This window comes from Melozone crissalis, unplaced genomic scaffold (genome assembly GCF_028551555.1).
Source record: "Melozone crissalis strain CALT ecotype California unplaced genomic scaffold, PUWL_Pcris_2 ptg000019l_1, whole genome shotgun sequence".
Taxonomy (NCBI): domain Eukaryota; kingdom Metazoa; phylum Chordata; class Aves; order Passeriformes; family Passerellidae; genus Melozone; species Melozone crissalis.
The window spans coordinates 26649540-26666796 of NW_026535797.1; the positions used below are offsets into that span (position 1 = coordinate 26649540).

At 36.5% G+C, this 17257-nt stretch overlaps 1 protein-coding gene across 2 annotated transcripts in view; it reads right to left on the minus strand.

Moving 5' to 3' along the window:
* PARG (poly(ADP-ribose) glycohydrolase) overlaps window positions 1–17257 on the minus strand; it is a 58826-nt gene that overhangs the window by 13692 nt on the left and 27877 nt on the right. For both annotated transcript variants that reach the window (XM_054277199.1, XM_054277198.1), the window contains exons 9-12: window positions 16310–16467; window positions 5430–5509; window positions 2964–3024; window positions 2264–2339 (exon numbers count right to left, since the gene is read on the minus strand). In XM_054277199.1, coding sequence (XP_054133174.1) covers window positions 2264–2339; window positions 2964–3024; window positions 5430–5509; window positions 16310–16467 — 375 coding nt within the window. The remainder of the gene's footprint in view (window positions 1–2263; window positions 2340–2963; window positions 3025–5429; window positions 5510–16309; window positions 16468–17257) is intronic.

Genomic DNA, 17257 nt, shown 5'->3' on the forward strand with positions numbered 1-17257 from the left:
GCATCTCAAACGTTCCAAATCCAAGTTGTGTGGGTTTCCCTTGAAGAAGCACATATTTCAGAATAAAACACATTTCAGTAGATGTGACAGATGAAAATAGCATTCTTTTTAGGGCCATTGAAACATCATTAGTTTGTCCTTTGGAAAGCACTCTGCCCCAGCTGTGCACATGGAAGTATCTTTAGATTAGCACTGCCCCATAACAGTTCTATATCTAAAAAACCCTCGAACAAATTCTTCCTGCAATGTACTAACAATCTGTTATGAATTGTCCTTGAAATGCACTTGAACAAGGCAAATACTTTTGACTCTAAAGGTTTCTGTTTGAAATAGAGAAGCTCTGGACTATTTGTTGCTGCAATACTACATATTTTGCAATTTACATTTTCATAGAGACAACAGTTTTAAAAAGAGTTTGTTTATTCAATAAAGTAATTACTATTCACTCAATTAACTGCCCACATAAATTTATAATTTTAAAAAGTTACTTCATCCTCCAAATCCTATTAGCTTCTTACTGGTTTTTACTTAGGTAGCTGATGAGAGCACAGGTACAGGAGGGGGATAGAAGTTGCTGGGGTGCATGAACACCTGTATCAATGACAGACTAACCCAGGAGGCAGAGTCCAAAGCACACCAAGAGCCAGCCACTACAGCAGCATGTGTTCCTCTAGTCTATCCTGGAAATACCAACATATTTCAGTTGTTTGAGATTTGCTAAACTTGACTATGATAAAAAAGTTATATGAAAATCACTCAGATGTACAGAGTGCCAGGGTCCCAAAGCACTGTAACTGTGCTGGGCCCAGCCTTGTCCCACACAAACACTCACCCTGTCCTGCACCTCACCTGTGACACCTCGCCTCTGGGCCCAGCCCTGCTGATGTCCATGTGCTCACCAGACATCTCTCACTGTCCCTGGTGCCCTGACTCAGGCTCATCACCCTGCCTTTGTCTGACGGCACAGCCAGTCAGCAGGGGCTGTGGTTGGTACCATCCCTGCCCACTGAGGTGGGTCACTGTGGACTCCTGCACTGTCCTGCCCTGCTCATCCTGCTCCCTGCTGGAGTGACTGCTCTGCTGTCAAATTATTGTAGAACTCCCATACCTTCTCAATGATTTCTCAGGAGCATGTCCTCACAGCACTCCTCCTTTTTCACAGTACAGACAACAAACTCCAGCTCCCTTCAGAGCATAACCAACAAACTCCAACTCTCTTGACAGCACAACCAGCTCACCCACTCTTTTGTAGCACTCGTCTTATTTCACACAGCTGTGGCCTATTAAGGGCAGGCCTGCTCCTAATCTTTGGTGATTGGTACAGCTGCAGCTCCTCAGGGGTGAGACTGCCTTCTGCACTATTCTCTTACATTCTATCCCTCCACACTGCTTCTCATCTAAGCAGAGGCATTTTGTTTGATAAAACTTGAAATAGCCAAGAGGAAAATATCACCTCCTAGGTAATACCCCCTTATACAGGGTACAACACCAGAAAAATGGTTATTATTGAGCAATTGCTGAGTTCTTCATAATTTCAGCACACATTTAAGTGCCCCAGTTTCATAAAGTTATGAGACATTTTAAAGTCTGTGCAACAAGCATTGCAGAAAAGAATTCTTCTTGTCTCCTTCCTCCTCTTCCAATGCAGTACTTGTCCCTGGCTAAAAAAGTTCTAATTTTTACTTTTTTTTGGTAAAAGAATTCTAGAAGGTAGACCTTTTTCTTTTTTTTTCTTAAAGAAAAGCAGAAAGCAAACAACTAATTTGAAAACTCAAATGTGTTCCTTCCTATAAATATGGACAGGACATCCTCCTTAGGAATTTCTTTTGCTGACTGTCTCCCAGACTGAAACAGTGGTGCTGGCAGCAGCAAGAAAGTCTCCTGGGTTACTGACCTGGTCACTGTCTGGGGCACAAGAATAACTTTTTTAAAATAAACTGAAACCCTTGACAAGTCATCAAGATCACAGCCTGAATCTTTTGTCTTGTCAATCTTTGATCCTGGCTTGAACCAGAAGACCTGAAGCTGTCCAGGACTTGTGATTTTCTGTCAGCCCTTTCTGTAACAGGTACATGTGCTACCTAGATGAGCTGGGGAACATTGACAGTACTGCTCATAGAATTAATTTTGATAGTTTTTTTTATGCTGCATAACATCTTGTCATTTAAGTCAATTGAGGATAAACAAGTAACTTTATTAAGCTGATAGACCATAAAAGTATGACAAAAACACGAAATCCACAAGAACTGTTATATGCACTTACCTGCAGCATACCCTGTCCATTGCTTTCAATGGTGCCTTCATAGGTGACATGCAATCTAGATAATTTTTTCTGAGATCTACCATTGAGGAAAAATATTGTACAAAAAGGATCATTTCAGAACCCCCACAAAAACCCATTCATTTTAAAACAAAAATCACCCAAACCCCAGCTGCTTACACACCTTGAACATAAGGTGGTTTTTAAAAAAAATCAAAAATCCCAACGGATTAAAAAAAAGTTTGCATCACAGAAATAATGTCATTTGTCAGTTTCTCCACCTTCTACCATAAAACCCCACATCTGAAGCTTTAAGTTTTTCTTGCTCCCCAGCAATGAAGCTATAATACTTGTGCTCATGCTGATCATCACCCTTAGTTCATTACGTTACCTGTCATTTCTTAAATCAAGAAATGATTGGTAATATAATCCCTCTCTTTCTTCCCCCCACTCAAACAACAGCATCAAAGACATATTGGTGTCTTAAAACTTCAACTATACTTGTTTTCATTACAGAAAAACATATGGGACAACTCAGGACACAAACTACTTGCAGCAATTCAGCCACTGCCCTCTATTTCTTTCTGCAAGAGTCTATAGCAAAGATTGTTTTCTGTAGTACTTCTAGACCTGAATCAACTCCAAATGAATGACACTCGGTTATTGTGGACTTAAGAAACTTCTTACAGGATGTTTGACTTACCTCTCCCAGTCTGGAAACTCCTGGAGACACTGCCTTGTGAACGTCACCAATCCCGTAGGTTCTACAGGCAAACCAACCCCAAAGGAAAATGTATTAAGTGTGGGAGCTTAGCCCTTAGATTATCTTAACTGGTAATCTTAGAAAACTACAAACATCATCCTTGGTCAATACCAAGAGCTTAACTTTCCTCAGGAGTGACTCTGATTTTTCCCCTGACAGCCCATGCTCGAACTGAAGACAAGTAACATGAAGACCAAAATATTACTTCTCTTCCCACTTTGCAGTTTGAGTATTTTAGTTTTTCCAGATCTAGGAAAAACTATTTAATAAGTGATTTTCACTTTAACAACACTCAACACTACTAAAAAGATCTAGTAGTTGAAGTAAAATGCGTTGCTTTAGAGAAAAGGAGATTGTGAACCTTTAAAATCAACACTGTTCAGTGCTAGAGAGTATTCAACCTATGGAGGGTGGAAGCAGCAGCTCATATTTCCAAGAAAACCCAACTATGTCAAAAAGCATGCAGTGTTAGCAGAGCCCAAATCAGGCAGTTTTTAACCCTGCAGGATGCAAGTGAAATTCACTGTATTCCAACTGAGAAAAGACTCCTGCCCTTGAGGGGAAAAAGAGGAGCTGTTGCTCATTGCAGGAAGGATGCAGCATCATCTTTTCTCCTTATTTCACTCAAAACAAGTTCAGTTTTGCAACAGAAAGAAAATATCAACCTTTTATTAGGTGATATCATCTTAATAAAATCTTCAATTAAGACTTGTTTCTCTGCTACAGTAAATCTACTGTGATTTATGTAAACATTGAGAAAACTACATAAAGCACAAATGCATCCTTCTAAAAAAGCCTTAAGTAGTCCTATGCTTTACTTTAAAATTTAGGTTAAAAAAAGGTTATTTTCTCTGAAAAAAGTGCATAACTTTCAAGCACGATAACCAAGTGCTCTTTCACAAGGGAATTCTGATATCATTTGTGGTATTCGGCAAATCAAGCATTCACCTTTTGAGCACAAAGTCTTTAGTTTCCAGCATTCTTTTACAGAGAACTCTATTATTATTTACAATAAAAAGAGCTACAAAATGATTACAGTAACTTATAGAGCTAAATTACTCCAGCCTTACTAATTCCTGGGACAAAAAAAAAAAAAGAAATGGGGTATTTTAAAGGTATGATAGGAATTTTTAATTCAAGAAAAGAGCGTTCAAGAATCTCATTAAATATTACTTAAAGTTATAATGTTAGGAAATCTAATATGGTAGTTTCATAAAGCATGTTCCCATCAGATTTCATATTCTCAGGGGCTCAGGGACAGCTGCATCAATTTAGGATTTGGTTTGCACAAAACCATTATAACTCAGGTATTAAAAAAAGCTGGTACACTGTATCTCTTCTCAGTCCCACACATAGATCACAAGTTACTTTTACCTCAGAGATTTAGTTCTATTGATATTGCTTAAAGTCTGACAGCTGAAATAGGATATAGCTGCATTCATTTTGTGGTGAATTAAAATGATGAAGATGGTCTGAACCAAGTAAGAGGCTTTATATTTAATAGTTTAAATCTGTCTTTCCTTTAAAACATACCTTCTGAGAAAGTATGAATTTAATAGTAAAATGCTGACATGTAAAGAAAAAATTCTTTTAAAAAAGGCCATTGTAAGGGTATTGCTGCAGATCTGGTGTATGCTACTACAGTAAAATCTCTTTCTCCCCAAAAATGCAATATATAAGCTATGGTAGTTATCACAAAAATAGATCTGTTTGTGAAAGCTTATGCAAATTTTCAAATCTGTGGTAATAACAGAAGATCTGACTATGCATTAAATTTCCCAAGAGTAGAAGATATCTCATGTCTTGCTATCATTAGTTTTATTTGAACTGGGCAAACCTAAAAACAGCTTTGCTTTGGAACCATAGAAGGGAAAAACCTGAAACATCAACACAAGTAGGGGAAAATCCCTCAGAACTCCAAACATTATAGTCAGAATACTAAATATGCATTCTGCAGGAAAAGTGAAGCTTGACTCAAAATCTTTAAGCCTGTGATTTTAATGGCTGTAATGGTGCCAAGTTCCCTCTACATCCTCACTTTGATGTGGTGGTGGAAGTGGTTGCATATATTATTAGCATTATATATATATGTTTATATCTACACAATGATATACACACACATTTTTACACACACACACATAAATATATTTCTGTATTTCACACACATCCTATATATATTTATATCTACTTATCAGAAAAAATAAAACAGAATGAGCTCTAGGCAAACAATTTACTTGCATGCATCATACACATGGTAAGAAGTGCCATCAGTATGAAAATCAGTGTACTTGCAAGCTGACTTTTGTTAAATACTTCCATCATGGCTGTGTAGCCATTTCTAAATTGAATGGGCTTAAATTTTTTATCTATCTGCTTTGCAGCTCAAAAAAAGAATAAAGGATATACTTTTTTCTGTGACTCTTCTAAAATAGCAGAAAAGGGTCTTAAGTTTCTCAGGCTTTCTTGGTGACCTCCCTTCAAACAACCTGAAAAACAGGAAATAAAAACAAACAATTAGATTTCAGGGACACAGTGCAGAGCAATTAGTGCTACTTACTAATTGCAATTTGATTTTTTGTAATTATTATGCACACATTTCATTAGCTTTGCATTTAAATACTGTACTGTAGAAAGAACCCTCTAGACAGCCTCTCTGTAATTCACGATCTTAGAAATAATGAGTTTATTGACTTGCTGCATTTCTGATGAAGATGCCAAGTGAATGCTTCTCTCACTTGCACCAATCTTCTAATACCAAGAAATGCAATTTCAATATGAACATTTTGAAAAGCTAATAGTTTTATTTGCAGCAAATTGAAATGTTTAACAGGTCATTAAGTGACCAAGGGGTAAAAACACATATGTTGGGTACTCCAAATGTCCCCCTCCTTTCAGCTCAGTAAGCTGCTCAGAAGAATTAATGCAATCTTGCTGCTTTCAAGAGCTGCACTGCACCAGCAGCATTTCTAAAGAAAAGAACCTTCCCTCAACAGAAATGGCTCCATCCACTGGGCTGTTATAGCCATTCTAACAGACATTTGTAAAAAACCTAAGCATTAAAATGAAGGATCTTTTTTTTTTGCCATTAAGTGAATCTATTCTTTTAAGGTTAGCTGAAATACTTTTACTGCATCATCTGTCTTCCAGCAACTTGAACATGCATTACTTAATTTCACTTCCAGCAGAGTGACAAGGCATTGTTATTGGCAACACATAATGGAATTTATCTGGAAGGAAGAACAGCAGTGACTTCAGAAATAAAACCCTTTGAATAGGAAGTTTACTAAAAGATGTCTGATCCACTGAAAGCCTGAGGATATAAGATTCCCCCACAATAAACAGTCTAAGTAAAGCAATGACACAACATGATTCATTTGTTTCTGTGTAGTGGAATGACAATCTGCCTTTAAAACCAGAATGCTGAGAGGTGAATTAAACTAGATTCAGCAAGGAAGTAAACTGGATTTTTTTCAGCATTTAAAAATCCTTATGATGTATACAGGCTGAAGAGATCAATTCTGAAATATCTATTAAGTCACAGAGGTTAATTTTATTAGCACTTTATTCTCTGAATCAGGACTTTAGGAAGGAAAACTCCAGACTTTTACAGTCTATTCTAACATGGGCCTATATGCAAGTTCTATCAAGGCCTTGAGTTTGCACAGATAAAAAGGGGTTTATAAAAGGAGTCAATGTGTGCATGTGTGTGCAGGTGTTGCCTAAATTATCCCCAACCTCTGTCTGGAAGTCTCATTCATATCAAGTCTTTAAATTGGTTAATTTGTCTGTCAGCCTGATCATGCTTTTACTAATTTTTATGCCTCTTCACATCAAAGTGACATCTTGCTTACATTGCAAACCCTCAGGAGAGAGTTCTTCATGTCACAAAGGCAATATGCGATCCAGCACAAACAGCAGGCTGGGCAGGAAAGGTGCAGAACTATGGCTGAAGTAAGTCAGACCACTAAAACCAGTCATATTTGTGCATGCAACAGGAAAAGCAGGTGATATTTACATGATCCAAAAATGGCCTTGTCCTACCACATTAACTTAAATGAGGACATCACATTGCAAATTTACAAACATTTTGACTTCGAACCTTATTTCTGAAATAATCAATTGGGCAACATAATGAAAATTTTCTTTTTGAAGCAAATGCTTTAAAGAATAGAGCTATATGAAGGCATCACTAAGATATTAAATAACATTATTCTTCAAGTGCTGCAACACAGTTCCTACTAAAAATCCACCCAAAAATCTAAGTGGAAACCACATCATTTCCTGACAGAACCACCTAGGGCCAAAAGCCATTAATTTCAATTAGAGCACTCATCCAGATGAAGTGCACTGTAAATCAAACACAAAACACTGCAAGTCCACTTTCAGGTGAAGTAATTAAAATCGTAGTGGCAACTGTATATGTAAGCTTTGTACAGGATGTTCCCACTGCCATGCAGTAACTTCAATTTATCAGCTACAGGAGCTGAGAGAGCCTCCAGGACTGATCACCAAATTCATCTCTGGCTCTCCAGCCACTCCAGGGGAGTAGCAATGCTAATCAAACACAAAACCTCCCCAGAGATACATTCAGGCCAGAGATTTTAAAACATAAGAAAGTAGATGTGTGAACGTTGTGTTTATGAATTTGTAGATTGCTAAAGTCATTGTGGCTAAATGAAAAATCTTTCCTAGCAAATATTCAGACATTTAATTGTTCTGAAGAGAAATACAATACCTGAAAAATAAAATACTAAAAATAGTAAGAACTGATATTGAATGAATGCTAAGTGAAGCAAGCATACAGTAAAAAATATGCTTACTTCACTTAGGAACCGCCAGCAACCATACAGTAAAGCTACAAGGCAACAGTTCATAACATTTCAACAATTATTACAAAAACATGTATGAGCATTATCCAAAAAATTCTAGGGTGGAAAAAGAAGCATTGTAAAAGTGCAATCAATATTCTGGTTTTTGCAGTCTTGACTGTCAATTCAAAATTGTCATATTTGCAACCAACATTTCCACCTTCTAAAGCTGGAGTCAAAAGCTCCAAAGAACCTACTCCCAACTCCTTCCTTGCAAGTTCAAGGTAGACTGTAAATTTGCAAAGAACTTCAAAGGGTGCATTGAAAATAACACAAGAGAAAAATTATTTAAGAACATTAAGAGCTTCACAAAAGTGACCTTGGTTTGCATAGAGTTTACTGGGGAGAATTTAAACCTGCTTAAGTAAACAGTTCCCAAATACACTGTTTCTGAATAAGGTAAAATTAAAATGCAGTATTTACCTGTAAAATTTAATTTCTGGGAATTAAATTGCTGCCCTGATGTTACTCTAAGAACTGGCTCCAGCAGGAGCCATTACAATCACGTGATTTAATCTCCCACTTCCATAATTTCCTAATGATATTTCCATACCCAGGCTGGGCTTCCTTTGAATGTTTCTTTTCAAAGAGAATAATCATGTCCTTACATTGAAGTTGGAACCTTCTGTAAGACCCAGAAAGGTGTACACAGTATGCAAAAATTTGCAGTATCGATCATACCTCAAATAATAATTCCCATTCATAAATCCATGGCATTCCATGGGTACTCTTTGCAGAAGGGTGGATACACAATTTTGTACTTGTGATCCCTGCAATTAACCATGTGTACTGTTTCCTCCACTACCCACAGCCACTAAAAAGCATCTTTACTACTGGACTCAAAGGAACTTTAAGTTGTTTGTTAATTTTGTTTTTCCTTATATTTTAGTGTGATCTCACTAAAGATAACTTACCATCTGAACAAGTACAAAACATTTAACTAAAACCTGATCTTCTCCTACAAATAGAAGTCAAAGAAGGACTTACACAGAAGTCATATGGATAGATGAATTTCACCCAGTAAAGGGACTGAGCAGGGGGAAGGATGGACAGTTAAGGCAGAAATTAAAATACTGGAAAGATGTTTCCTTCCACCTCAAGAACACAGCTAATCACTAAATGGTTTTAGTCTAAGGCACTGGATGACAAAATGTTTGGAAAAGTGAATAAACCAAATATCTTATTTTTTCTATGTTGTTCCATTTCAAGCCTATGCTTACCTGATGTATATATACATGTAGGGGTGGAAATAACATACTTGAAGTATGTTCCTGTCAAACTTTAGTGCCCTCCATATGATTGAGGGCTATTCTGATTAAGTGGCTGAGCATCCTCAATAGGAACCACTGAAATTTCAGGTTCATACACAGCATCCTAAAGGAAAAACTAATATAGTGTTGAATGGTCCAATAGCCTCATCATTTAGGACTGCATTAGTTGCACTGGGGAGCACATAAGAAGCATCTCTTCCATCTTTCTCCTTCAATTCCCAACCTCTTGGAATAAAAAAAAGTGGAGTTCGAGGAACACACAAGAAATACAAAATTCTCTTTTGCAAAACCAGTATCATATTTCGAGTGAAGTATTTTTTGAGCTTTGACTTCTAATACTAACGCAGCTTATCAAAACAGTTTCAAAAGGATTCTCTCTCAGTATGATTTGACATTTTTTATCCAATTGTGCTCAAGGCAACCTTAGTCACATCCACATTAAGGACTGCCTAGAGATATTAGTGTATCAAAGGTCAAGCAAAGCTGTGTGCATTAATGTGCACCATGTAAGATTTGGAATGTGTATAAAATTATGTGTGCTTATCACACTATTGCATGGGACAGACAACAATTTCAACCTCTAAACATATGAAAGCAAACCTGATTACCATATAGGAATGACTGAAATTACATTAATTACCCATGTCCTTTGCCTCAAGTGTTTCCTGAGAATGCTGTTTTGTTGATTATTTATTGGGTGGAGTTTTCCCCATACAGAAATATATATCTGCCTTTTAAAATGGAGTTTTAAATCTCTAAAGCCTCACTTCAGTGAATAAGATAAGAGATAGGGCCAGTCAAGGACTTTTCATGAGGAGTGGAGCTGCAACAAGTGTTTCATTGCTATAATTCATGCTTCTCTTCCCAAGGGAAACAAGCTACACTATATTTTGGGAACAGCAATACCCCAGAGACCCACTCTGGTCTCCAAAGTACCCCGGGGATGTGCAAGACAATCCACTAGGCTGCAGAAAAAAAATATTTTTGTCCCATTCATTAAATAAAAAAAAAATTTGAAGTAGTGATTATTTCATCTTTATCTCATCCTTTCTAATTTTTTTCATGTTTTATAATGCAATATATTAGTAAAATAGCACATGTATGTAACTCCTAAGTAAATAAATACAAATACATTGGGGTGTATAAATATATATTTTTTTTTTTTACATATATAGTATAAACACAATACATTGCTCAAAAATGTTTTACTGATAAGTATGTGAGATCAAAAATGTTTGCAGACCATAACCCTAAATAGTTTTAAATATTAAAACCTAAACATCAGTTAGATAATGCAAGATGAAGAAACCTTAGCAAATTTAAAATGGGACATTCTTATATCCAATATAAAATATAAACCCTTACTAGAAAGTCCTGCAGTCACTAAAAATATTTGAAGTGATAATTAAAAGGAAAACAATTCAGTATATTACAGCTTTACTTTATGCAATTTGGGCTTAATGGGAATCAAAAGCAGAATAATCCAAATAAGAAATTCCTTCCAGAGAGATGAAAGGCAGGCAAACTGCCCATCCCTCTGACAAAACAAAAGGAAATGCCACTGTCCACATCTTGCATTTCCGGATAGAAAAACAGAGCACAACCTCCCACAAGTCAGGTACAGCAACCTCAGTTCTTCTTTTCTGGTGCCCAGTGTGTGCCTCTTCCACTCAACATGAATTCTATCTGTCTGCATTAAAACTGCCTTCCTGCTCTGGGCTTATAAAGGACATCATTCTAGAGTTCTCTAATTTTCTTCATAGCAAGCAGGAGAAAAACAAAACATTCAATATTTCAACCTCATGGGCAATTTCTTATTTACTGTGATGTGTTATAGGTACAAACTGTCGTCTTCTAAGAAGTTATTTAAGAACACTGCACTATTCAATAACCTTATGTTGAATTAAATTTGATCTGTAGATAAATAATGACTTTTAAGATGTGTGTAAACAAAAAAAAAAAAAATGGAGCAATGTAATTTTGTTGGGAAATCTAAATACAAAAAACTATCTTTCATCTCAGACACTCCCATTTACTCACACGTCTCTTCTCTGTGCTTTTCATTTTGTTGTTCTGTTTATTGTGGCAAGGAACTTGGTGCATTGTAAATCTGTTTTAACAAAAGGTTTTGGTGATTTATGAGTCTTAAAATGCATCAAGTTGATATCTGACCCTGATTAAATGATAAGATGCTAACTGCAAGTACTCAACACCAGAGAATAGTGGGGTAAAATGTTTTACCCTGGGGAATCTAAAACAAGGGACAACCAACAGCATGGTACAACTAAATTCTGGACTACATGACTATATTTACTAAGCTAAAAAACCTTCAGATTCAGTACTGTTTTAATCACTATAGAAAAGCAATTAGGCCAGATTCATAAAAATAGTGTCCTTTTGAAGCTGTCTATTTAACAAGTGTTTCCACATTTACCAAACACAAATGTTAATTTAAATTTTTTGACAGAAAATTATACTTGACCTAAAGTAATTCATCCAAGGCTAATCACTTCACATGCCCAAAGTAGGGATAACAGAATGAGTTTTGTAGGATCAGTGTCCTTTAACTCAGAAAACCTAGAACCACTTATCAGAGGAGCAATACATCTCAGTCCAAAACAAGCTCTCTCAAAGTCATTAGATAATCTATGCCCAAGAGAATATTCATTAGTGTTATGAAATTGATGTTGTTTATGGAGAGCTAATTGCATTACTGGTAAATTAGATTTCAATTCTCTTGCATAAATGTACCATACAGTTTCCCATTTCCTTTCATATATTATATATTCCATAAAAGAAATATATCTTAACTAGTGTGTTTTTCTCCTCATTTCCAATCACTTGAAATTACTTTAAAGGTTTGTTTGATAAAGATGAAGAAATTCAGTCCCAGTGGAATACTGGTGGTTTCAGACCAGAGCATGCACTAATAGATGTGCCAGAAGATCTACCAGGCTCATGCTGTTAGACTTTACTGCCCTCAGTTATGAATTCAAGCCCAATATTGCATCTTCACTTTAACCATAGAGGTTTTGAACAAAGAAAATGAAGAGTTCTTCTTACTTGACTCAACAGCTAAAACAGATCTGTAGCAGGTCAAAGACACAGCAGGAGCAAAGCAGGTCCTTGGCAAACCTGTGCCATTTCCAGAAAACTGATTCAATATTGCAGACATTTTTCCTCACATTTTGCTTTCCCATATAACCAAACTAGACAGTTTCCTAAATTACCAAATTCTATAGTGTCTATAGTGCAATAACCAACACCACAATCAACTATTTTAAACTCTGCAACCAACATCATAATGCAGAGAGTCAATGCAATTCAGGCTCTACATTCAACCAGAATGCAACTTCCAAGAAAAATACATCAATAAGGTAAATAAAATGGCCAATTCAATTCTTTCTTTCTTTTGTGATGGGTTATTTTGGAATAAAGCTGCCCAATCTAATGTCATCACATGTATTATAGTAGTGTTTTTAAAAAGAAAAATTGAACAGTCTGAATTTAGCTTGATATTTTGAACAGAAGCAATATTTTATGCTATTTAGTAACATCTAATGTTTGGCCACTGAATGGATGTCATTCCACCTACTCAAATTCATAAATATTAAAGCTCTTAAACTATTATTTCCTTTTTATCAACTACATTTGAAATTAATTATCTTATTAATGACTTAAGATTCATAACAGGCTCATCCCTGCCAACCAAAAAAGGGAAGAATTCAATTAAATTATTGAGTATTTAATTATACACAGGTGACTTTCAGTCTGTAGCAAGATAAGGAATCACAATGGACAGTCAGTGTCAACACACACCATTAAACCAAGTGCTTCTGTGTCCAAAGAGGAATGGCCACATTGATTCTCCTCTCATTTGGCAAGACTAACAGCAGGAGAGCAGTAAAGCATGGATGATGTGTGTTAATGCTAACACATACAACAGCCTTCCTCCCAATCAGCTGCACTCATGTCTCTATGAGCCTTACATTTTAAACTATCTTGCAGTGACTGTCTTGTTTTGTCAAACAGATTTGTACCTTGGGAGGAGTAGGGGTAGAACTTACATTATCATAGTTAACAGCACATAAAAACCTAAAGCAGGGAGAAGACTGGGAGGCAAAAAGGAACATATCAGCATTTAAATGTAAAAATCATAACTATTTTATAGTGTATAAAAAGATACTAATATTTAAGTCTGCATAAAGCGACCTGACAAAAGACTGTGGTGTAAAACAAAAACCACAAGAAAATGTACACAATTGTGTTTCTAGCTTAGAAGTGGCAAATTTCAGTTTTTCAGTCTCAGAGATTTGAGGGGAGGAGTGGGAGCCTTTTCTATGAATGTAGACAGGTCATGGATAAAGGAAAGGAGGAACACCACCTTTTCTAAAGAAAAGCCCCTCAAATGCTAGCATCCATGCACTCAGTAGTTGGCTTTGTCAGGGAACAACAGCAGATTATTTTTGATACCTTAAGAACAAAGTCATTCACTCACAGTCACGTAGCAAATGAATTATGCTGAGGAAAGAACTAAGTCTGAAAAAAGCAACAGACCATAATACTGTGGGGACAAAAGGTTGATGTGTGAACAATCTGTTATGCCCATCCCTAAGCAGACAGAGCAGAGCAGCAGCCTCCAAAGCCTTTACATCAAAACATTTTTATAAGCAGGAAAAGAAGTTACAAATATTTAACTTCAGTCATTGCCTACTGCCTTTTGAGTATATCCAGCTTCCCAAAATGCTTTTTTAAGAAGCTGAAAACACACACTGCAGTGAACCAAATCCTGTCATCTTTACAAGTCTGAAACAATAACTGAAAACATGACTGCTCACTCTGTCCTTGCTACTAAAGAATAACTTTGCAGGGCAGGAAAATACAGGGTTGACAGGAAGGAAAAAACCCATAAGATACTATCTATCCTCCTTCTCCTCTCTCATTTTAGATTTTAACTAAGTCAGGTTATACACAGTAGCAGAAAACTGTACATCTTGTAGTACTCTCTCCAGAACTCTTCCTTTTGCTTTTATCCTACCAGTCTCCCACTCTCACCAACACATTTTCTCAAATTTTATCCACTGCTTGCCACACTTTGTATTCTACTTCACTAATCTGCTTATTATCAAATTCAAAATACTGGGGGTGTAGGAGTGTGGATTTGGTGCAACAAATGGTTAAGTAAAAAAAGGAATGGAAAAGAAAACTGTACTTATCTAACAAATGCATATATTGGCAGACACTGAGGAAGAGCCACTTTTAATCCTCAATAACTAGAGGACATTGGCTTCCCTTCTTTCTCCAGTCTGGCAACAATATTGTTGTTCTTGCACAAATAAAAATGGCTTTCTCCCCTGTGTGACTTGAAGCTGGGCATTGCCTCATGCATAATGCAAAAGGAAGGTTGTCTGCTCTATTCCCCTCCTAAATAACATTGTGGGACCTTACCATGATAGCACCAGGCAGCCAAGTCAGAAAACAATGCTGGACTGACTGGAACAGAGCAGAAAATTCTGAATGCTTGATACTTTGTACTGGTCATTCTTTGAGTCCACAGCAAGAAAATATTTACCTAATAATTTATCAGGGTTTTTTATTTAGAAGTAGTTTGCAATATTATGCCCTGAGTAAACCACAAGTAGTGCACTCTAATACTATCACCTTACATGGCTCTGCAATTTTCATAGAGGAGCATATGAATTTACTTTGGTTATTTAACAGCATTTTATTCTATAGTTGGTAAGAAATTATCCAACTTGCAAAATTTAACTGCTTGATTTATAAAATGTTTAAATTGCAACAAAAACCAGTAGCTTAAAGTCCTTTAAAAATACCACAAAATACAGCTAGAAGTGTGCAGTCAAAGAGAACTCCTTCCAGACCTTTCACTCTCCTCTTTCAATGCTCTGAACATCAGCATTTTTAACGCACCAATGGTACTTTTCATTGATTTGTTCTTAGGAACTACTGGTAGAAAAAACATTGAATTGTATGGCATGATAATGTCCACCCACACTTCTGTAACCCACTGCACTCTTGGGACAACCACCCAGACAGTGACCCTGGTCTCTCTGAAATACACAGTATGGACAAACCTGGGACAGCCCCTAAAGGCAGCAGCTGCCAAAACCATCATTAGTGCATTGGCGTGCCTGATAATTCATTCTGAGCAGTCCCAGTCCAATACAGCTCTGATAATACACACACCCAAGTGTGCTGGATCACAGGCAGCACTATTTTTGTATTTCATCTCAGCTGTCACAGCACATACACTACATCTGGTAACAGTGAGGAATAAGAAAAACTCTAGATCAGTAATCTATCCAAGCTTCAGCCTAGCAAACTTAAGGTTGATCTACACTTGTATGCAAGTGCCAAAAAATTATGAACTTGTATTTCTAATCTACAAGTCCATGTGAATCATAATATTCTGCAGTAGAAAATGCCTCCCTCTACTTCTCTCATTTAAAATTGAAATAAACATATTTAAATTACAAAAAAAATGTAAAGAAAAAAATGATAATCAAATGTGCTTGTAAGTTAGCACTAGGGAAAAAAAAATAAATGCTTGCTTAGACATCAGAGTATCTTTAAGTAAATTCTTATTGTGGCCTTCTTAGACTAACTCACAGCAAAAAGAAAAAGTTAATTTTAATATGCAGCTCTACAACTGCTTTAAAATAATGGTATGGATGCTGAAGAATGAAGTCCTATTGTTATGACTTACTGTGCAGCTCACCACTGATGACACAGGAGACAACAGAAATGTGGCTGGGGAAACACCAACTTTTAATTTAAATACACACAGAACACTTGAAGCACAACTAAGATATACCATTTGCAGATGACTGGTTTATGAGGAGGCAGGGAATTGTATCAATCTAATTATGCCAGAGCAAGAGTGTGTCTGTGCATGCTCATGCACAAAAGAAAATATGGAATATTGATCATATCTTCCTGTGCACAAGATCCTTTCTTATATAGATGCACAGTTTTCTTTCCCTTAGAGGCAATAGGAAAAAAAAAAAGACAAAAAGCAAACTAGTGAATTTAGTGACAGAAACACAAAACAAATGAGTTTCTCCCCTAAAGGACAGCAATGTTTCCATGGCAGGGTTATCAGGCTCATTTACTGCTGATGCCATACCTGTTGAAGTTAATGTCTGGATAACTGGAATACTCAGACTTCATCTTTGCATTGCGACGTGGAAAAGTACAGAAGAAAGCATTGGCCAGAAAGCTGGAGATCTGCTCCTGGGACATGGTGATGGAGTGATTCATCTTTTGTTTCAGCAGAGGTATTGGCTACCAGCAAAAGAAATGAGGGGGAGGAAGGGGTAGGGGAGAAAGGAGGGAAGGAGAGAGAAGAATAATTAGCTTACCCTTTTTGAAAGAAAAAACAGAAGTACAAAATTACATTTGTTATATTAGAGCAAGAATAATTTAGGCCATTGGTAAAGCCTTTAATCAGCAGCACCCTTAAAGTCAAGAACAGTTTATTCAAGACAATTCAGAAAGGGCTTGCCTGGCAAACTGCATATTTCTAATCAATAATAAATGGATCAGGAAAGCACAACTTATCAAACAAAACCATCAGGAATGTAGAGGGGAGAAAAATAGATGGGATGTAGCAAATCCTGGGCAATGTTAAAAACTGAAACAAAAATCCACTTTCAATAGCTGTATAGTTAAGACCCCTTCAGGGAATGCTTTCAGCTGCAATAAGCTTGCTTTGAACTTTACCAAGAAACAAGGAAGTCATGCCACGGATCATAACTCTATGACTTGCTTTGAATTTTTTTCCATCCTACTTGAAGAAATAACACTGTTGGTATTTGTAGAAAGTGTGCAATTATTCATTCTTTTATAATCAGAATGAACAAAAAGCTCAGCTTCACTTTGGTCTTCAGCAGTTTGAAGTTCTATTTTACTCTGGTCAGTGTTTCCTTAATACAAAAAGAAATAAACGGCCAGAGGGAAGAAAGAACTCCCGAACTTGAAGCATTAGACATCTTTCATTTTATCAGGCATTAGCCTTCTAATTTTGAGCTTTGGCTCACAACATTCATGGTATTTCATTGTTTTAATTATGTGT